This window comes from Hoplias malabaricus, chromosome 18 (genome assembly GCF_029633855.1).
Source record: "Hoplias malabaricus isolate fHopMal1 chromosome 18, fHopMal1.hap1, whole genome shotgun sequence".
Lineage (NCBI taxonomy): Eukaryota > Metazoa > Chordata > Actinopteri > Characiformes > Erythrinidae > Hoplias > Hoplias malabaricus.
The window spans coordinates 23,787,749-23,804,385 of record NC_089817.1 but is presented as its reverse complement, the minus strand read 5'-3'; the positions used below and the strand labels follow the sequence as shown (position 1 = coordinate 23,804,385).

The 16,637-nt window shown below is 39.1% G+C and overlaps 3 protein-coding genes across 6 annotated transcripts in view; all 3 read right to left on the bottom strand.

The window, feature by feature from the left end:
* Positions 1–419, bottom strand: part of ttc28 (tetratricopeptide repeat domain 28) — a 260,887-nt gene extending 260,468 nt beyond the window's left edge. For both annotated transcript variants that reach the window (XM_066650646.1, XM_066650647.1), the window contains exon 1: positions 119–419. In XM_066650646.1, coding sequence (XP_066506743.1) covers positions 119–148 — 30 coding nt within the window. In that variant the 5' untranslated portion in view covers positions 149–419. The remainder of the gene's footprint in view (positions 1–118) is intronic.
* Positions 420–1,256: 837 nt separating this feature from the next.
* On the bottom strand, positions 1,257–7,000 carry pla2g3 (phospholipase A2 group III). Its single transcript, XM_066650418.1, has 9 exons — positions 6,997–7,000; positions 5,820–6,341; positions 5,575–5,707; positions 5,081–5,215; positions 4,604–4,807; positions 3,780–3,874; positions 3,343–3,472; positions 3,139–3,249; positions 1,257–2,161 (listed from the first exon to the last, which is right to left on the bottom strand). Exons 1-9 carry the CDS (start codon positions 6,998–7,000, stop codon positions 1,909–1,911), a joined length of 1,587 nt encoding a protein of 528 aa, XP_066506515.1. The 3' UTR covers positions 1,257–1,908.
* Positions 7,001–9,886: 2,886 nt separating this feature from the next.
* Positions 9,887–16,637, bottom strand: part of rph3aa (rabphilin 3A homolog (mouse), a) — a 47,086-nt gene continuing 40,335 nt past the window's right edge. For all 3 annotated transcript variants that reach the window (XM_066650849.1, XM_066650850.1, XM_066650851.1), the window contains exons 9-17: positions 16,030–16,109; positions 15,744–15,818; positions 14,530–14,639; positions 13,507–13,633; positions 13,349–13,405; positions 13,039–13,190; positions 11,875–11,956; positions 11,566–11,662; positions 9,887–10,727 (exon numbers count right to left, since the gene is read on the bottom strand). In XM_066650849.1, coding sequence (XP_066506946.1) covers positions 10,594–10,727; positions 11,566–11,662; positions 11,875–11,956; positions 13,039–13,190; positions 13,349–13,405; positions 13,507–13,633; positions 14,530–14,639; positions 15,744–15,818; positions 16,030–16,109 — 914 coding nt within the window. In that variant the 3' untranslated portion in view covers positions 9,887–10,593. The remainder of the gene's footprint in view (positions 10,728–11,565; positions 11,663–11,874; positions 11,957–13,038; positions 13,191–13,348; positions 13,406–13,506; positions 13,634–14,529; positions 14,640–15,743; positions 15,819–16,029; positions 16,110–16,637) is intronic.

Sequence of the window (16,637 nt, the reverse complement as noted above, 5' to 3'; positions counted from 1 at the left end):
TATGGTAAAGAGTTTAGGCGCTCGAGCTGACAACCGTTAGCAAAGCAAAGATGCAGGGCATGGCTAAAAGTCTGAAGTCACAAGACACGACCCTCTCTTCTTCTGCACACCGTTTTACCTTTTCTCGTCTCGTCCCTTGTTTCTCCATCCTGGCCCGCTCCGTTTTCCGACAATGACCACTCCAAACTTTCAGCCCATGGTAAAGTGTCCGTCCGAAACGAGGAGAAAAAGAGCCACAGGCCGCTGTTAAAGTTAGCGTCCAGTTGAATCTCTCAGAGCACTGGGCTGCCCGCGCCGAGCTGAGGAAAGTAGGGCATTCAGAGCTGTGCCGAAACACTCAGCAGCTCCTCAGAAAAAAGTTATTCCGGGGAAAGTACGCCATGTTGTCAAATCCGCTTTTCTCGCAATTTTTCCTCTTGTAGCGGTCTCCCTCTCTCTCTCTCTCTCTCTCTCCTCTCTCTCTCTCTCTCTCTCTCTCTCTCTCTCTCTCTCCGGGTAGAGGCGGTTCACAATTGTATGGTTGCACTGAAGGTCTCAGTTACTCTTCGTGACATCAGGAGGGAGTTGAGTTACCTACTGAAGCAACAGTTACTCCGTGCGCGCGCGTGTGTGTCAGTTGGGAGTCCATTGTGGACCACAAACGTGTCCCCATATTGTATATCATTACAATTTATAATGAAGACGTGTGTTAAAGTTATGGTAAGCTTTGGGTTTAGGGTAAGGCTAGTCGTAATTATGGTTAGGTTTAGGGTAAGTCTTCACGAAATGAATGGGAGGCTTTATACCGTCCCCACAATTCACAGAAATAAATGTGTGTGTGGAGTATCCTGCATAAATCCCAATTTTGTTCTGCTGTCTCCACTGCAAAACTTCTGAATACCCTAAAAACCGGTGATAGTGCTATACAGTCATTACCCAGAACGCACAGGCCTAGTGGCCACCATATTGTCTCTTTCTGTGCTGCTTTAAAGTGAAATTTTCAATTTGTGAACAAAGTAAATCAGATTTGTCCTCAGTGGTGATGACAGGAACTTGCCCAAAGAGTTCAATGACTCTAAAAGCTGCCTCACAGAAAGAAAGGTATTGCATGAAGGGTCAGTTTCCCGTATAAGGATTCTAGTCTTGGACTGAACAGCATTCTGAATACAGGTTCTTTATTGAAAGGACTTTGTAGTCTAGGATTAGGGTTAATCCCTGTCTGGGAAATTAGCCCACTGTGTTTATGAATATTGTCTGAAACATTGTTTTACAATAACCCTGAGATGATGGTGCATAGGTATATCCAGGGCTTTTAGGGCAAAAAATATCCATAACACAAATGTAAAGAGTGCGCCATGAATTATTTTGGGCCATGAATGTAAATGACTGGACCACACACTGTTAGTAATACTTACAATGAATTTTCATGTAGAAATACATTTAAATTATATTTACAAACATCAACATTCATGACTTTCATAGACAGGTTACAGTATCACTTTACGATAAGTCTAGCCTTACACACAAGCAAACACACACCCACATATGTGTATGTTTACTTTTACAGTGTAGATGAATGTGGGATCAATACCTGACAGGAAACGGTGACCTTTTTATGTTATAACGGCTTATAATTAATTTATAAAGTAATTGTTACTCAACTTATTGGCCTAATGATGCCAGTGGGGCTTGATACAAGCTTAGTCACCAGGAAGGCCCGTGTGGGTGTATGGTTATTGATGTAATCTCTGTGTGTGTTGTGTTTGAGCGAGGGCCCAAAAAGCTTTTTGTGACAATACGAGTTGTAAAAATCCCTCTGTAAACTGAATTGACTAAATTATAAATACTTTATGGGGTATTCTTATCGTGAAATGAATAGTCTAAGCTCATTCACTACACCTAATATTCATGCTTTGTGTTCAATGTACATTATTTTAGAGTTTGTCGCTGTGGTGCCACAAAGCCATGGTCCTGGATATTATTCTTCACTTTTTTGTGTTTGTGGAGTTTGGAGTGCATCCTGAGGCACTTCTTGAACAGCCTGAATGAAGAGTCTTTCCTCTTGGACCTTCTGGAGTTGAAGCGCTTGATTTTACGCTTGGAGGACACTAGGGGGCGCCCTTCAGTCGCGCCTTTATTCCAGCGTCTGAGGACCGGCGCCTCTGTGGAAGAGACGAAGCAACTGTGGAAAAATGAAAGATGTGTTCTATAGTTAGGTCTGATTTAATAGAATATTGACTCAATAAAACCCGTAAATCAACGGAGAGAAGTGGGTGTCTCTCCTTATGCTCATATGTTATGAGCTAAGGGGCCTATGATAATAAAATATAATATTATAAATAAAAGTTGATGAAACACAAAAACATGGTATATTTTCATGAGTTATGACTTACGATGACTTGGTGTTGATGTTATTTTATTTAACCATCTCCTTTATGCTTTCAAAATGTTTATTTTTATTATTATTTTTTTAATAATTATTTTTGATTTTAAAAATATTTTTATTTTTCAAAATGGCACAGTGGGTGTGTCTCAGTGCCTAAGTATTTGGCTAATTAAACAGTTGAGTGTGTATGCTAATCTATTGACAGTAACAGGCTTTTTCCACCTTTGCAATTATTTGTAGTGTAGTACATAATGTTTTCACGAGAGCTACAGCTACATTCAAATATGTGTGGAACAATTCAGACACATTTTATAGTTACAGTAAGACACCATGGCCTCTGAAATTCATGTCTACAGGGTTTTGGCACCCAACTGAGAAAGATGTCCAGAGCTCACTGAAAAATCAGAGTTTCCCAATATTAAATCAAATATTGTAGTGGCATTTATGTGTATAATTACAGTATTTATGGTAAGACTGACAGCATACAGTAGATATCAAATGAGGTTATTTATGATAAAAAGTTGTATTAAGTTCTAAATCAGCTAATGATTTTTGCCCTTTAACTGTATCTATGCAATCATGAAACATAGGATATGGGTCACAAAAATGAAAAATATATTGTAAAACAAAACTAAATCACTTAATAATATATATTGTTAGCTTTAAATAAACATAATTTTATATATATATATTATTATTATTTATTTTATTTTTTTTATGTAAAATATTTGTTTCACACAAATTGTATAAATATGGAATATGGTGTAACTAACCTTTCCTGTGTGCAGTTCTGAGGCAGAAGGAAACAGAATTGGGAAACAAAATCCAGCAGTAAGAGATGAACATCATCAGCCTGGTCCTGTCCAGTGAATTCGGTAGCAAGTCTGTGACACAAACAGAACAGTGTACTTTTTCTGTGTTTTTAAATTAAAAGTCCCTATATGGTTTGGTTACATGGGGTTAAAATATGTTGCTACCTGGCAGTGCAGTTGCAGTGATACAAAGTGGTAAATTCAGAGTTGCGGAGACCGTATTTTTCCTGCATTCCTGGTATCTGATGACGACAGGAATCCAGATCTTTGTAACTCGCACATGTTTCCAGTTTACCTATAAAATAAAATTTCCACATTAATAAGCATTTCCTGAATTTACTCAAATAGTACTGCATGATTTAAAGAGCGTTTTTTAAATTGTATGAAACAGCAAGCTTAATGACACCAAGACTGAGTGCATGAGAGATGCTGTATTAATCATTTTGTAAACATGGCTACAACCATCTATGAGACCCATTCTTAAGAGACTGAAGTGATTAATTTGGGGTGGAGGGGAATACAGTATGATTGTTTATCTCCAGTGAGTTGCTCTCAATGGGGAAAATAGATAGCCAGTAATAACTTTGTAAAACACTTCGTACCTTTTTGTCTGGTATGTATCTCAGGTCGGAGGTGCGTATTTGATGACCCCGTTGCTGGAGCTTGATGTGAATGTCCAGTTATTGTTGGTGGTGGTCTTGGTAAAAGTGGTGAATTTGTTTTTGGTCTTTGTGTTAAGTCTGTTGTTTTTATCTGTGTTGGATCTGTATATTTTGTCTGTGTTAAGTCTGTTGTTTTTGTCTGTGCTGAGTCTGTTGTTTTTATCTGTGTTAAGTCTGTTGTTTTTGTCTGTGTTAAGTCTGTTGTATTTGTCTCTGTTAAGTCTGTTGTATTTGTCTCTGCTGAGTCTGTTGTTTTTATCTGTGTTAAGTCTGTTGTTTTTGTTTGTGCTGAGTCTGTTGTTTTTGTTTGTGCTGAGTCTGTTGTTTTTGTTTGTGCTGAGTCTGTTGTTTTTGTCTGTGTTAAGTCTGTTGTTTTTGTTTGTGTTGAGTCTGTTGTTTTTGTTTGTGTTGAGTCTGTTGTTTTTGTTTGTGTTGAGTCTGTTGTTTTTGTTTGTGCTGAGTCTGTTGTATTTGTCTCTGCTGAGTCTGTTGTTTTTATCTGTGTTAAGTCTGTTGTTTTTGTCTGTGCAGAGTCCGTTGTTTTTGTTTGTGCTGAGTCTGTTGTTTTTGTCTGTGTTAAGTCTGTTGTTTTTGTCTGTGTTAAGTCTGTTGTATTTGTCTCTTTTGAGTCTATAGTCTTTGTCTGGGATAACTCTGTTCTTTTAGTCTGTGGTGAGTCTGTTGTTTCTAAATCTGGCGTGTCTATCGTTTCTTCGTGTAGTTTCGGACTGTTTATTGTGCTGTAAGCTGTTTGAGCTCCAGACGCTGTGTCATGCTCTCCGCGGGTTGTCCTGGGATCTTCAGTGAGAGTAGTTGAGGACATTGCATATCCAGTAGTGAAGGTATGGTTTCCAGCAGAAATCTGATGAAAGGCACCACGTATTTCATCTTCTAACTCAGGGGATGTGGAATTGTAATATGTTGCATCCTTCACCAAAGCATATTTAGTCAGCTGATGGAATTTACACCTGTTAAAGAGAGTCATGTCTGTGAACTGTCTGGTCATAATTACTCTATATACGTTATATATGGCAGATATATTAATTTTTAATTGGAGCTGCTAAATATTTGGCACGGTTCTGTGACTTTAACAGTTTATCAAGTTAAATTGCTCACATTTGCTAAAATGCATACAGACATTGTACACCTCATGGTTAATAGACGTGATAACATTACATGTGTAGTGTGTCTGTTTTTTACTTTTAGTATGAAACAGATATGTCTTTAAATGAGTTACTTACATGCCCCACCAGGTTCTTTCTGCACACTGCATCCTATGTGAGAATTCAAAGCAGCGCATCTTGAGGACGTTGAAGTAGCCGTAGCCCACCACATTGGACATGCTATCGTTGGCTTTATGAAGGCATCGGCGGAACCTGAATCGATAGCGCAGAGACAGATTACATTAAGACAACATGACACCGGACGCCAACATGTTGATCTTCTGAGAGAATGATACCGCAAGCTAACTAGCCATGTTTCATCTCAGGTTACCGGAGGCTATGTAACCAGTCAATGATTTGTTGGCAAGTCCAGTGTGGTCGGAATTGGCATTATCCTTCATATTAACCATATACATACAAGCATTGTTCTCTGGCGTTTCAGAGTCTTTTAGAGTCTCTAACATGGATCAAGTATAAAGATTTTTGGGGCAAAAATTCATTTAGATGAATAGAGCTCAGGTTTCCAGTAGGGAAGAACCTGAACCTGGCAGTTTTAAAGAAGTTAAACTTACTTGGTGTCACAATCGCAATGGGATAAGGTGAAGATGTTGGTGTTGAAGATTCCATAGTTGAAGCCAAACGAGTCGATGGCATCCTTACAGTGGTCATGCTCCCTACAGCACTTATCAGTCTCTTCAAACACACCTATGACACGAGAGGACAGTTGTAACACAAAAGGTCCTCACTAAATACTAAGCAAAGCAGAGTTTGTCGGTAGCTTACAGAGCGAACAGAACAATCAACAAGTTCTGCTGACCTAGGTCTGCAAAGTCGAGGGCCTTGTTTCCAGCACCACACCACAGAGTTCCCGGGATCAGCCACGCTCTCTTTGAGCGTCTCAGCTTCAGTCCTGTTTCTCCATTGGTCTGCCGCATGGATGCCGTCTTGTGGTCAATGCTCTCCAGGTCCCTGCTCCTGCGCCCAGACCTCCCCCTAAGTCCTGCCAAACGGCCCACGGCCATGCAGGGGCCAGCGGGTTCAACCAGTTCACTGATGTTAAAGCGTCCATCTGGAGTCTCTGAGAATGACCTCGATCCAGCCTCCCAGCATTTCGACACATAGCTTTCTGTAACAGATTGATCATTGCTTGTAATACAGTCCAAAAGGCTGTTCTCCCTGCTCCAGACACTGTCAAACAGGACCAGAGATGTCTTGTTGACCTCCCCAGTTTGGTGAAGGAACGTAAAATGTGTGCGTCGTTTTGAGATTGATTTACTCCAGAAGCAGAAAGATTTGCTACCTCCTTCAAATGTCTGAAAGTTACCAGCTGCAGAAAGATCTAGAAAAAATGAAAGGAGACACACTACCGCTTGAAAAAGGCAGTGAGCTTTCATTTTATTAAAAAATATATAGATATATCCACAAAAGCAAACTTTGTTGAATCCTTTTTGAGAATGAAATGCTCCCTTTTTGAGATTTTTCACTTCAGAAAGTTCCAGAAGAAGCAAAGTGAAGGCATGAATAATGTAAAGTGAGGAATAAAACCTGTCTTAATACTTCTGGTCTACCTATGAGACAGAGCAGTGCACATTGGGCACTTTTATACCATAGTCCCAAAGGGGGACTTCCCATATAGTTTGGCCCTGAGTCAACCTGAGTATTTACAGCCAACTTAATGAAAGAGAAGGCCATGGGCCTGCCTTTTTGGAGTACTTTTATTTGTGTAGGTTCAGCTTTAGAAGTACCAACAGACACAAATCTGACTGGTAGGGCGATGTATCAAAAGTTTATTGATGTATTAGTCATTATCTTTATCATGATTTATCAATATCAACAATACGGTCTTATCTTGCTGCATGATATGACGTGATGTGACAACAAGACAAGATTCAAATTCCAGGATAAATAAATGTGTGATTACAGCAGCCACCGAGAAGTAACTGCAAGGCTTAAACAACGACAAGGTCGAACTTAACATATTAACACACACCTACCCATGACGACATCTATTTTTAACACAGATTTTGTAAAAATCTGTTAAACTCCCTTTTAAAGATGACCACAGTGATAAGCCAATAGAGGCTGCAGTGTTTACATAGCAATGCAAAGGTCAGTCTGGTTCTCTTGCGTGTCTCTGCAGTGATTGGTGGAGCTCTCGCCTGATTTGCCCAAAGTTTTCTGTCCTATCACCACAGGAGGCATGGCACGTTAATCATTAAATAAGTTTCCTTGTGCAGTGAATCAGATCTTAATCTCAAGAAAATATGAGGTTAAAAAAAACATAAATTAGCCCATAATTTTTTCATTGCACTCATAAAACCAAAGATCAAAGGTTATTTCCCTTTCCAGGAAAAGACTAAATTTAGGACACATTTCTATTGATTCTGCCGTATTCTGCTTGTGGCATGCCTTTCCATTACAAAGGCATCTTTTTTACCCAATATTGGGACACAGTGGTCAAGATAATTGAGTTGTTGTTTTCATAAACAATGTAAACATAAACCAAGCTTGCTGAGCTTTTAACTTTTATTCTCTATGTAATTGATCCATCTGTGTTTTCAGGGCTCAAGTCTAGCATTTTAAAAGGGCAGGGTGCACCCAACAGCTTCTTCAATGTTGTACAATGCTACTACTACTTATGGTTTTTGATTGTGATCACCTGCTCAAATAATATTTCTTACTAGGTCTGAGGCCATCAAAATAGAGAAGGGAGGAAAGAGGAGGGCTATTTGACAGCTTGAATGTTTATTTGTATTACAATATTTATGGTTGTATAAAAAAAAAGTAAAAATAAACTTTGTTAAATAAATAAATAAATTGGATTGTGAAGTGATCACCTGGTATGACATTCTAGTCGCAACTATTGTACAATCCAGGCCTGGAAACTGGATGCAACAACTTGATGACCTCTGACCTAGATTTTAAACTGGATGTTGAAACATTTCGGATTAAAAAGGTTCTAATGCTGTATGATCACTTTTGGATAACAAACACTGGTCCAGCTCATTGGAGGCTTATTCCATTACTCCAGAGAACACAGTTCCACTGCTCCACATCCCAATGCTGAGGGGTTTATACACTCCTAGTGAACTAAAATTATGTGCAGGGTCTCCAGAGCATCCCATTTCATTTCATGCATTTCTAGTCAGATTATACAAGTTGTGTGTCTGCATAAACAAACCTGTTTCTACAATGGGTGCACTTTAGTTCAAATAGGTGCCTACAAAATTGTGGATCTTGGTATAATTTGGGTTTTTTTCCAAATTGCCTTCATTTTGCTTGAAATTGAATAAAGTAGCAGTATAATATCACTTACAGTAACCCTGCTTACCTTGATACTTACAGTGCATCATAAAAGTCCCTGAAACAGGTTTTAGGAAACGTTGTAAAAGTAAACATTGCAAGGACAACTGTAGCAGGACGTCTCTCTCAGCTTGTTACACAAGTGAACACGATGTCTGAGGATAAGCTACATATTAATCAATATTTCGTGTTTTTTCCAGAAAGTCAAAGAATTAGGTTGTGTATACACTCCCATATTTGGCATTTGGTCTGTGAGTGTCAATAAAGAAAGATGATATCATGCACTGTATGTTTGTGGTCACTTCTCATCTAAGGTTTATTCAGAAATGAAAGAATGAATAAGGAGTGTGTACACGCTTTGCTGTAGGAACAAGGCTTTATTCCCTTCTAGCTAGCACCTGGCACTGCACATGGCATTGCATTTACACAAGCTGTGTGTGCCTTCACGATTTCAATCAAAAAAATTTTTTTTCAAATATTTAAGGTTTACTTGCAATTTGCTAACAGTCTGTTTGCATACTAATGCATCTAATTTGGTTACGAAGCCCCAGTGTCAGTAAACGTTGGTATGCTAGGCTTTCTCTGTCTACTCACAGCAGAGAAAAGGCATCTGGAGATTTTTTAGACAATGGAGAGAACTACAAAGGTTGAAAAGCAGGAACCAAGATGAGGAAATCGACAATTTCCTGTGCCATATGTTGGTAATATTGCCTTATTTTTGCTGTTTCAGATTACTTAAAGTGAAAATGTCTCCAAATTCAGGAGATCGGTAGCTGCATGAAAGTAAACACAAACTGAAGGTGCTACAAAACTAAACGACTAGAGTTAATCTAGTTATTTCACATACATACATTATATATATTATATGTGAAATAACTAGATACGTTTAGTTTTTTTAAGTTATTTTTTCTCTTTCAGAAATTCTAAGGAGTATTGTACTTACTTATATTTTAGTCATTGGATGAATATTGGATGAACACTTGCATATGCTTCCTTTGCAGCAATAACATTGTTTTTAAACATCATCGAGCAGCTCAACCTGCTTGGAGGAGAACACTAATTAACCATTGTTTAGTTTGAGGCTAACTGGGTGAGAAGGAGAGCAATCCAGCCCATTCTGAGAGAGCAAGACCAATCCAATTCACTATTGATCCACCTCACAAACTGTAACAGAAAGACAATGTGCTAAACACAGGTACTTATATGACAATCAATCATCCTCTAAATAGATGTTTCCAAAGATGTCACAGAAGTCTGTGGAGATTTTAATTTTGTATGCTTTTGTGTCTTATTAACATGTCAAATCCAAACTCTACATCACAAAACCACAACCTGGAGAATGTCTGATCACAAAAATAACCATCCTAGTGACAACGGAGACCGGACAAAAATTCCCCTCCACAATGGTAAATGATATGGTGTCACTGTTGAACACTTTCTGACCTTTGTGCTGGATCTTCTGAGACGGCTGAAGGTGAGCACAGACCTTGTACGTTGCAAACACAAGGAAAGGAGCCAGTTATTGTGAGTGATTTGAATTCACCACGTTGCAACATGGCTAAGAGGTTATTTTGTGTCATGTATATTTTATTGGCTACATTTAGATAATACAGTTGTACCCATTGCACAGACAGTAGTGTGACCGAGCATTTAACAAATAAACTGAAGATTCCATCATTGGTAGGAATGTAACAATGGCAAGAATGCTTAAGAAAATGCACATAGAACATTTTCTAAATATTAAATATGTGAGCACTTATATAGAATATATTTTGATTAAGCAGTACCCTTCATTAAGACAGTCAATACATCTTTATATTTAGTCTAAATTGCCTTGATGTTACATCTAATTTTTGGTGTTGGTATAATTTAAATACAAAAATCTAAATGTAGTTCAGAGTCAAATCCCTAGCATATAGTGCTGAGTTGATTTCCAGGCAAATGAATCCTTAACATAGTCATATTTTTACATTAAGTGGTTTTTATTTGATTCCCAGATTATATTATAGTGTTTGTCACATTTAAATGAATGCTCATAACTTAGACACTTTCCTGTTGCCTGAAGATCCATGATGCACTGCTGCATCTTGTACAATAGTGGATTAAAAGTGACTCAGTTCCATGTTACCTAAACCACTAGTTATGTAACAGCTTATCATAGGAATTCAAAGCAAGAAGAACACTGCGGTGCACAAAGTCAGGTTATTAGCACGGTTAGGGCAGGGAGGGAGATGGTGGAAGACAGGATCATACAGAGTCACACAGATCGAGCTGGAGATGGACAGGTCTCATTCCTCAGCGTCAACGTTGTTTTGGTTGAACAGCACATGCCAGCGTTCAATCTTCTTGTCTTTGTTCTTCAGGCACTCGTACCAATGCTTCAGGCATTCTCCTTTTGCTGTGATACCCAGCTGGCAGCCACCTGTGTTTCAGACAGTGTGTTTATTTTTTGCTTCTACTCACAGTTATCATCATCATCACCATTATCTACATCTTTATCATCACTGTTACGGCCCTCCTCTCTATTGGCTTGAGTAAAAATGGCCAATATATAGTACTTAGATTTAAGCAACTACACACACACACACACACACACACACACACACACACATACAAACTGTCCAGTCATAATATTATGACCGCCACCTTGTCCATTCCCTCAGCTCCACTGATAATAAAGGAGCACTTTGCATTTCCTTAGTTACAAACTGTAGTCACCTGTTTCTCTGCATACTTTCTTTCCCCACATTTTACCCTGTTCATGTCCTACCCTGTCCTGACCCATGGTCAGGAATTCCACAGGACCACCACAGAGCAGGTCTGATTTGAGTGGTAGATCACTCAGTGACACTAATGTGGTTGTGGTGTGTTAGTGCTGATAAAAGTGGATCAGACACATCAGTGCCGCTTAAGTTTTTAAACACTGTGTCCACACACTGTCACTAATGTATGTGTGTGTGTGTGTGTGTGTGTGGTTACTGTCATGGATGGGTTAAATGTGGAAGACACATTTCACGGCATGTTATACAATGACAAGTTAATGCAGTGAATAAGATTTGTGTACTTGTATATCTGCTTTCATCTATTTCCTATAGCTTTCTTAAGGCCTTCAATATCTATCTAATGTTTTTCCACTGATACTGATAAATCAGTGGGACCTCAATATCAGTTAATATTAACTCCAACTGACCTACTGGCTGGCCCTTCAAATTGTATCAATATGTAAATTTATCAATACATTTTGTAGAATCTTACTGTACCTATGAAGTCATTGGATTTTCCCATGTCATAGTCCCAGACAGAAATATCCAAAGTCTTCTTTGCAAGTTCACCATGCTTGATCTCGTAACTGAACTCCTGCAAGGATAAAAGCCTGTCAGTGTGTGAATCATGTCAATGGCAGAACCCATTTTATGTGACATGAAAAGAATGTAAGGTGCCTTCTTTTATTCTGATGTGTCAGGGCTTGTAAATGCTCTTGTGTCATGTCAGCGGCATTTTGAAGAGGGACTTGCTCCACCTCAAATTAAGACAGATGGGTCTTAGTGAGAAAGACAGAACGAACAAACCTCATTAAATTCCGGGTTGAGGGTCTTTTTCTTGATCTGCGTCTTATTCTTAGCTTTCTTCCCCATGTCTGGCTTCAGGCAACTGCAGAACAGCATGACAACAATAAAGTCAACAACGTGCAGTCCATTTATGGGCTACATTCAAGTCCAATTAGTTTCCCAAAAAAGGATCTATGATGAGCTAATAATAGCCACCCCAAGAGCTGTGATAAAGAGGACAAATGCTTCCAAAAGATAACTGTATTTAACTTTGCAACTTTGTACACATTTACTTACTGTAAAAAAATTATTTGTTTTTATTCTAAAATGGGGTGTGTGTGTGTGTGTGTTTGATGGTTTTAAGCAAATCAAATTCTGACTGTTCATATAAATAGCTTTTCAAATTTCATTTTCAGGTACCTAAAACTTTTGAACAGTACTGTATATAACTTGGATTGGCGACTCAAAAAAAGTGTCCGTAGGTGTGAGTGTGTGAGTGAATGTGTGTGTATGTCTGTGTTGCCCTGTGAAGGACTGGCACCCCCTCCAGGGTGTATTCCTGTCTTGCGCCCAATGATTCCAGGCTCTGGACACACTGCGACCCTGAATTGGATAAGTGCTTACAGATAATGAATGAATGAATGAATGTATATAACTTATTATTTATATTCATATTTCATCACATTTAATATGGATCAGATCCCACTTTGCTATTGCTTTTGTTAGTTTGCTGCTCATTAATTTATTGGTAGTTCTCCCTTAAGCATTTTCTAGTGTCAAATCAATGGAATGGAATGGTTTTAGCTAGTATATAATGCTTCTGACATGTAGTTCAGTAAAAATCTCATGCCATTTCCGTAGTTGGAAATTAAGAGAGCTGTATGAGAGGGCTACAGATACAGCATGGCTTCAGGGTAGGGCTATGTATGGTTTTGAAAACAAAAACTAAATCTGACTTTTCCTTAACTAGCGCAAAGTATGACAAGTTATTCACAACCTTTGACAGTGTATTTGAGAATGTTCTGAAATATTCAAAAATGATCAATTTAGCAAATTAAAATTGTAGTAGTCAAAATGTGTGTATCACATAGTATTCTATACATTTCTACACATGGCTCCAAGACACAAAATGACACACATGCTTAAAATTTTCTGGCTGAAGAAGTTTTTAAACTTCAAACTCACATCTTAACAAATGGGTCAGAGTAGCCATTGGAGTCCATAGCAGCCAGATGGGCACAGCGTACGATTCCCACAATGAGCCGGCCCTCCTGACTGTTGTAGGTGAGCGACACCAGGATACGGCCTCGCTCCTCTGAATCATCTCCTTCTTTTACCTTCAAAATCCCACCCAAAGAACCAGTCAGCCATTACGTTTATATTTATAACAGATACTCTTATCCACAGAAAATTTTATTTAATCCTGTGTCCCAGCTTTTTTGAATTGGGGTTGTATTTGTGTGTGTCTGTGTGTGTTTGTGTGAGATTTAATTACCTCTTCCTCATACAGGGCCATGCCACGGATTGAACCTCCAGCAGCAATTCGCTTCACCTACATGGAGTGAGGGGGCCAAAGGCAAGCTGTGAAACTCAAGAACATACATTACGAGAATACGTGTAACCTAATAGTAGGAATAATATAATGTGGCTTACCGGCACCACTCTCTCCAAACACACACTGTAGTTCTTCTTCTCGTTCAGCTTAAGCTTCTTCAGGACCACTCGCGTCTCCCCAATGAACTCGTTATGTCCGAACTTGTCCTCATCACTCACCGACAGTCTGTCAGGGAACAAGGTTGAGTTGCTAACCCCTTGCACTCTGAGAAATGTCAAGCCTTTAATTAAGCTGTGAAGTAGCTCAACTGTGCAAATTAGGGGTGTCAAACATGCGTGCAAATAACATTCTTATCCAGCCCGCCAGATTAATTTAAAATCCTGTGGTTTACACCTATGTCTTGATTGTTGGAAATGTTTGAAAATAATTCACTGATCAATTATATTAAGATAACAAACAGCATATGATCAATTACCATCAGCTTAGTTTTATGGCTAAAGCTGAACTGAGCCATTTTTAGTTCCAAACAATATTCATTTCTTGCTTTAATCCCTGAATGAGCTACTTTATACTCCACAGAGAGGGTCCCCTATATGAGGGCATCCATGTTTAAAACAGGTTTACTTCATCTCTTTCAATCTCAGATTCACCCTGGGCACTAAGTGTCAAGATAATGCAGAAGAATTGGAATAAGAGACTTATTGCATAAGATTCATTGTATACGAGAGAATATCGAGTGAGCCAAATTCTCCAATGATTCTTCTTTGCTTTATGGAACAGTCTTTATACTGACACCTCGTGGCTGTACTCTGTGTTCATTTGGTACGTAATTTGCACGTTTTCCGAAAGCTTTCTAATTTCCCTCATTGGTAAGAAGAGTGAATAAAATTCTCCTATCAAATGTTGCGCAGTATTTAATGGTCTCATAGACCACTGCCGTGTAGAATGTTGCCTTTTTCATATTTTTGTAAGTAAATACAGAACAAGTTCCTCCGCAGTCGTCATGTTTGATTTTTACTAAGAACTGCCCCCTACTGGATCTGTTGCTCAACAACCATGTCAGCAAAGCTGATGCAAGGAAGTACCGGGAGCACAAACCATTTTAATTTTTTTTTTTTTACCTTAGTGTCTTCCGCTGCATGTCCTCCTTGGTTATGCCATGGTAGACCAGAGTCTCATTCCAAACAGGATTCAAAGTGTTGTAAAGTGTCTTTGTGCGTAGCTTGTTAGACTGGTATATAGAAAAAAATTTTTTAGACAGATTCTGAAATTTTGACAAAAACTGAAATATTTTCCTTTTAAGATTTTGACGTCTTCAGTTCTGAACGTTCCCTAAAGAGTCTCAGTAAAGAGATTTGACCTAGGAGTAATATTTTATTATATTTTTAATATTTACTTAATGAAATAAAATGTTGCAAGCTAAATCCCCATATAGGAACAAAGTGGAAGCCTTGTTCAGCAGTCTCAGGGTCTCGGTGGGTCCGGAGCCTACCCGCAATCACTGGGCACAAGGCAGGAAAACACCATGAAGGGGGCGCCAGTCTTTCACAGGGTGACTGCTTGGAATTAGATGGAAGTATGCTTTAGGTCCACATGAATGACTGCTTCTACATGCTTTTATGACAGATGCTTTGCAGCCGGTCTGGCAAACCTAGGCATGCCTGGTATTGTTTTGGTTATTCTAAAGCAATGTTCTTAAGGCAACAAATCAAATTAATTATTCATTCATTCATTCATTATCTGTAACTGCTTATCCAGTTCAGGGTGGCGGTGGGTCCAGAACCTACCTGGAATCATTGGGCGCAAGGCGGGAATACACCCTGGAGGGGGCACCAGTCCTTCACAGGGCAACAGATACACACACACACACACACACACCCACACATTCACTCACACCTACGGACACTTTTGAGTCGCCAATCCACCTACCAACGTGTGTTTTTGGACTGTGGGTGGAAACTGGAGCACCCGGAGGAAACCCACGCGGACATGGGGAGAACACACCAACTCCTCACAGACAGTCACCCGGAGCGGAAATTGAACCCACAACCTCCAGGCCCCTGGAGCTGTGTGACTGCGACACTACCTGCTGCACCACCGTGCCGCCTCTAATTAATTATAATTACTGTAAATAAGACAGATGTCAATTAAACACAAGATATTTTCATTTCATCTTTCTTACTCATCAATAATTCTGAAAGTTATTATGGAGCTTATTGAATGTCTACTGCATCTAGTTACAATGTAAAGAAATAGCTCCCAGTGGTACCCACACTTCAGGTCGAAAAATTCGTATTGGCTTTGGCAGGGAGAACAGAAGGTGTCTTAGTGTTACCTTGCTAGCTCCCGGCAGCAAATGCAGCTTGACATATGGATCAGCCAGTCCGTTGGAGTCCATTGGTTTGAGGCCCTTAACCGAAGAGACAACAGCAAAGAGTCACCACTTATTGTCCTACACCTCGGATTCAGGAGCCACTTTAGCTGTACGGTTTACGGTTACATACAATGTGACACGATCCATCAAAAAGACTGGAGGAAGAGTTTGTCTTGTACGGAAATAGACTTCAACAGAACTGCTTACTTAATGCAATTTCTGCTGCTCAGATACAGAAACACAATACCTTGGCTCTGATGATGTTGCAGTGCAGAGCACTGTTTTCTTCTTCATACAGGAGACTGAACTCGAAAATTCCCAGTGTGGCTGGTAGAGACACAACACAACACATCAGCAGAGGGACATGGGCCAGATTTGATGAAAATTACACACTAGAGGCAAGCGCATAAATTTGGGCTGAACAGTAACATTGAAGGGGTTGAACAGGGCCTGCAACCATCTGGATATATACAACCATGGGATGGCAGAAGCCGTTTAAACAGCTCTTATTAATAAAAAACTATAATCTAAGCTCAATACAAGAATTCTAACCTGTGATTGCATGTTTCTAAGGTTGGTCCAACACACTGGTAGCACTTTACAGATTAGTAGTTATGACCTTTGTGCTCATTATAATTTCTATATTATTACCATTTTTTTTAAACAATTTCTAAAGTAAATTGCTACCACCCCTCATTTGAAGTGGGCTCAAATGTATATAATCACTTGTTTGGGGTCAGTTACCTCTACTGCTATAATAGTGACAGGATTGTGTTTTTTAAAAGTATGTTTTGCATGGCACTTTCATAGCTTCCTAGAGGATACCACAACTGTCCAGTTATCATTTATTATGTA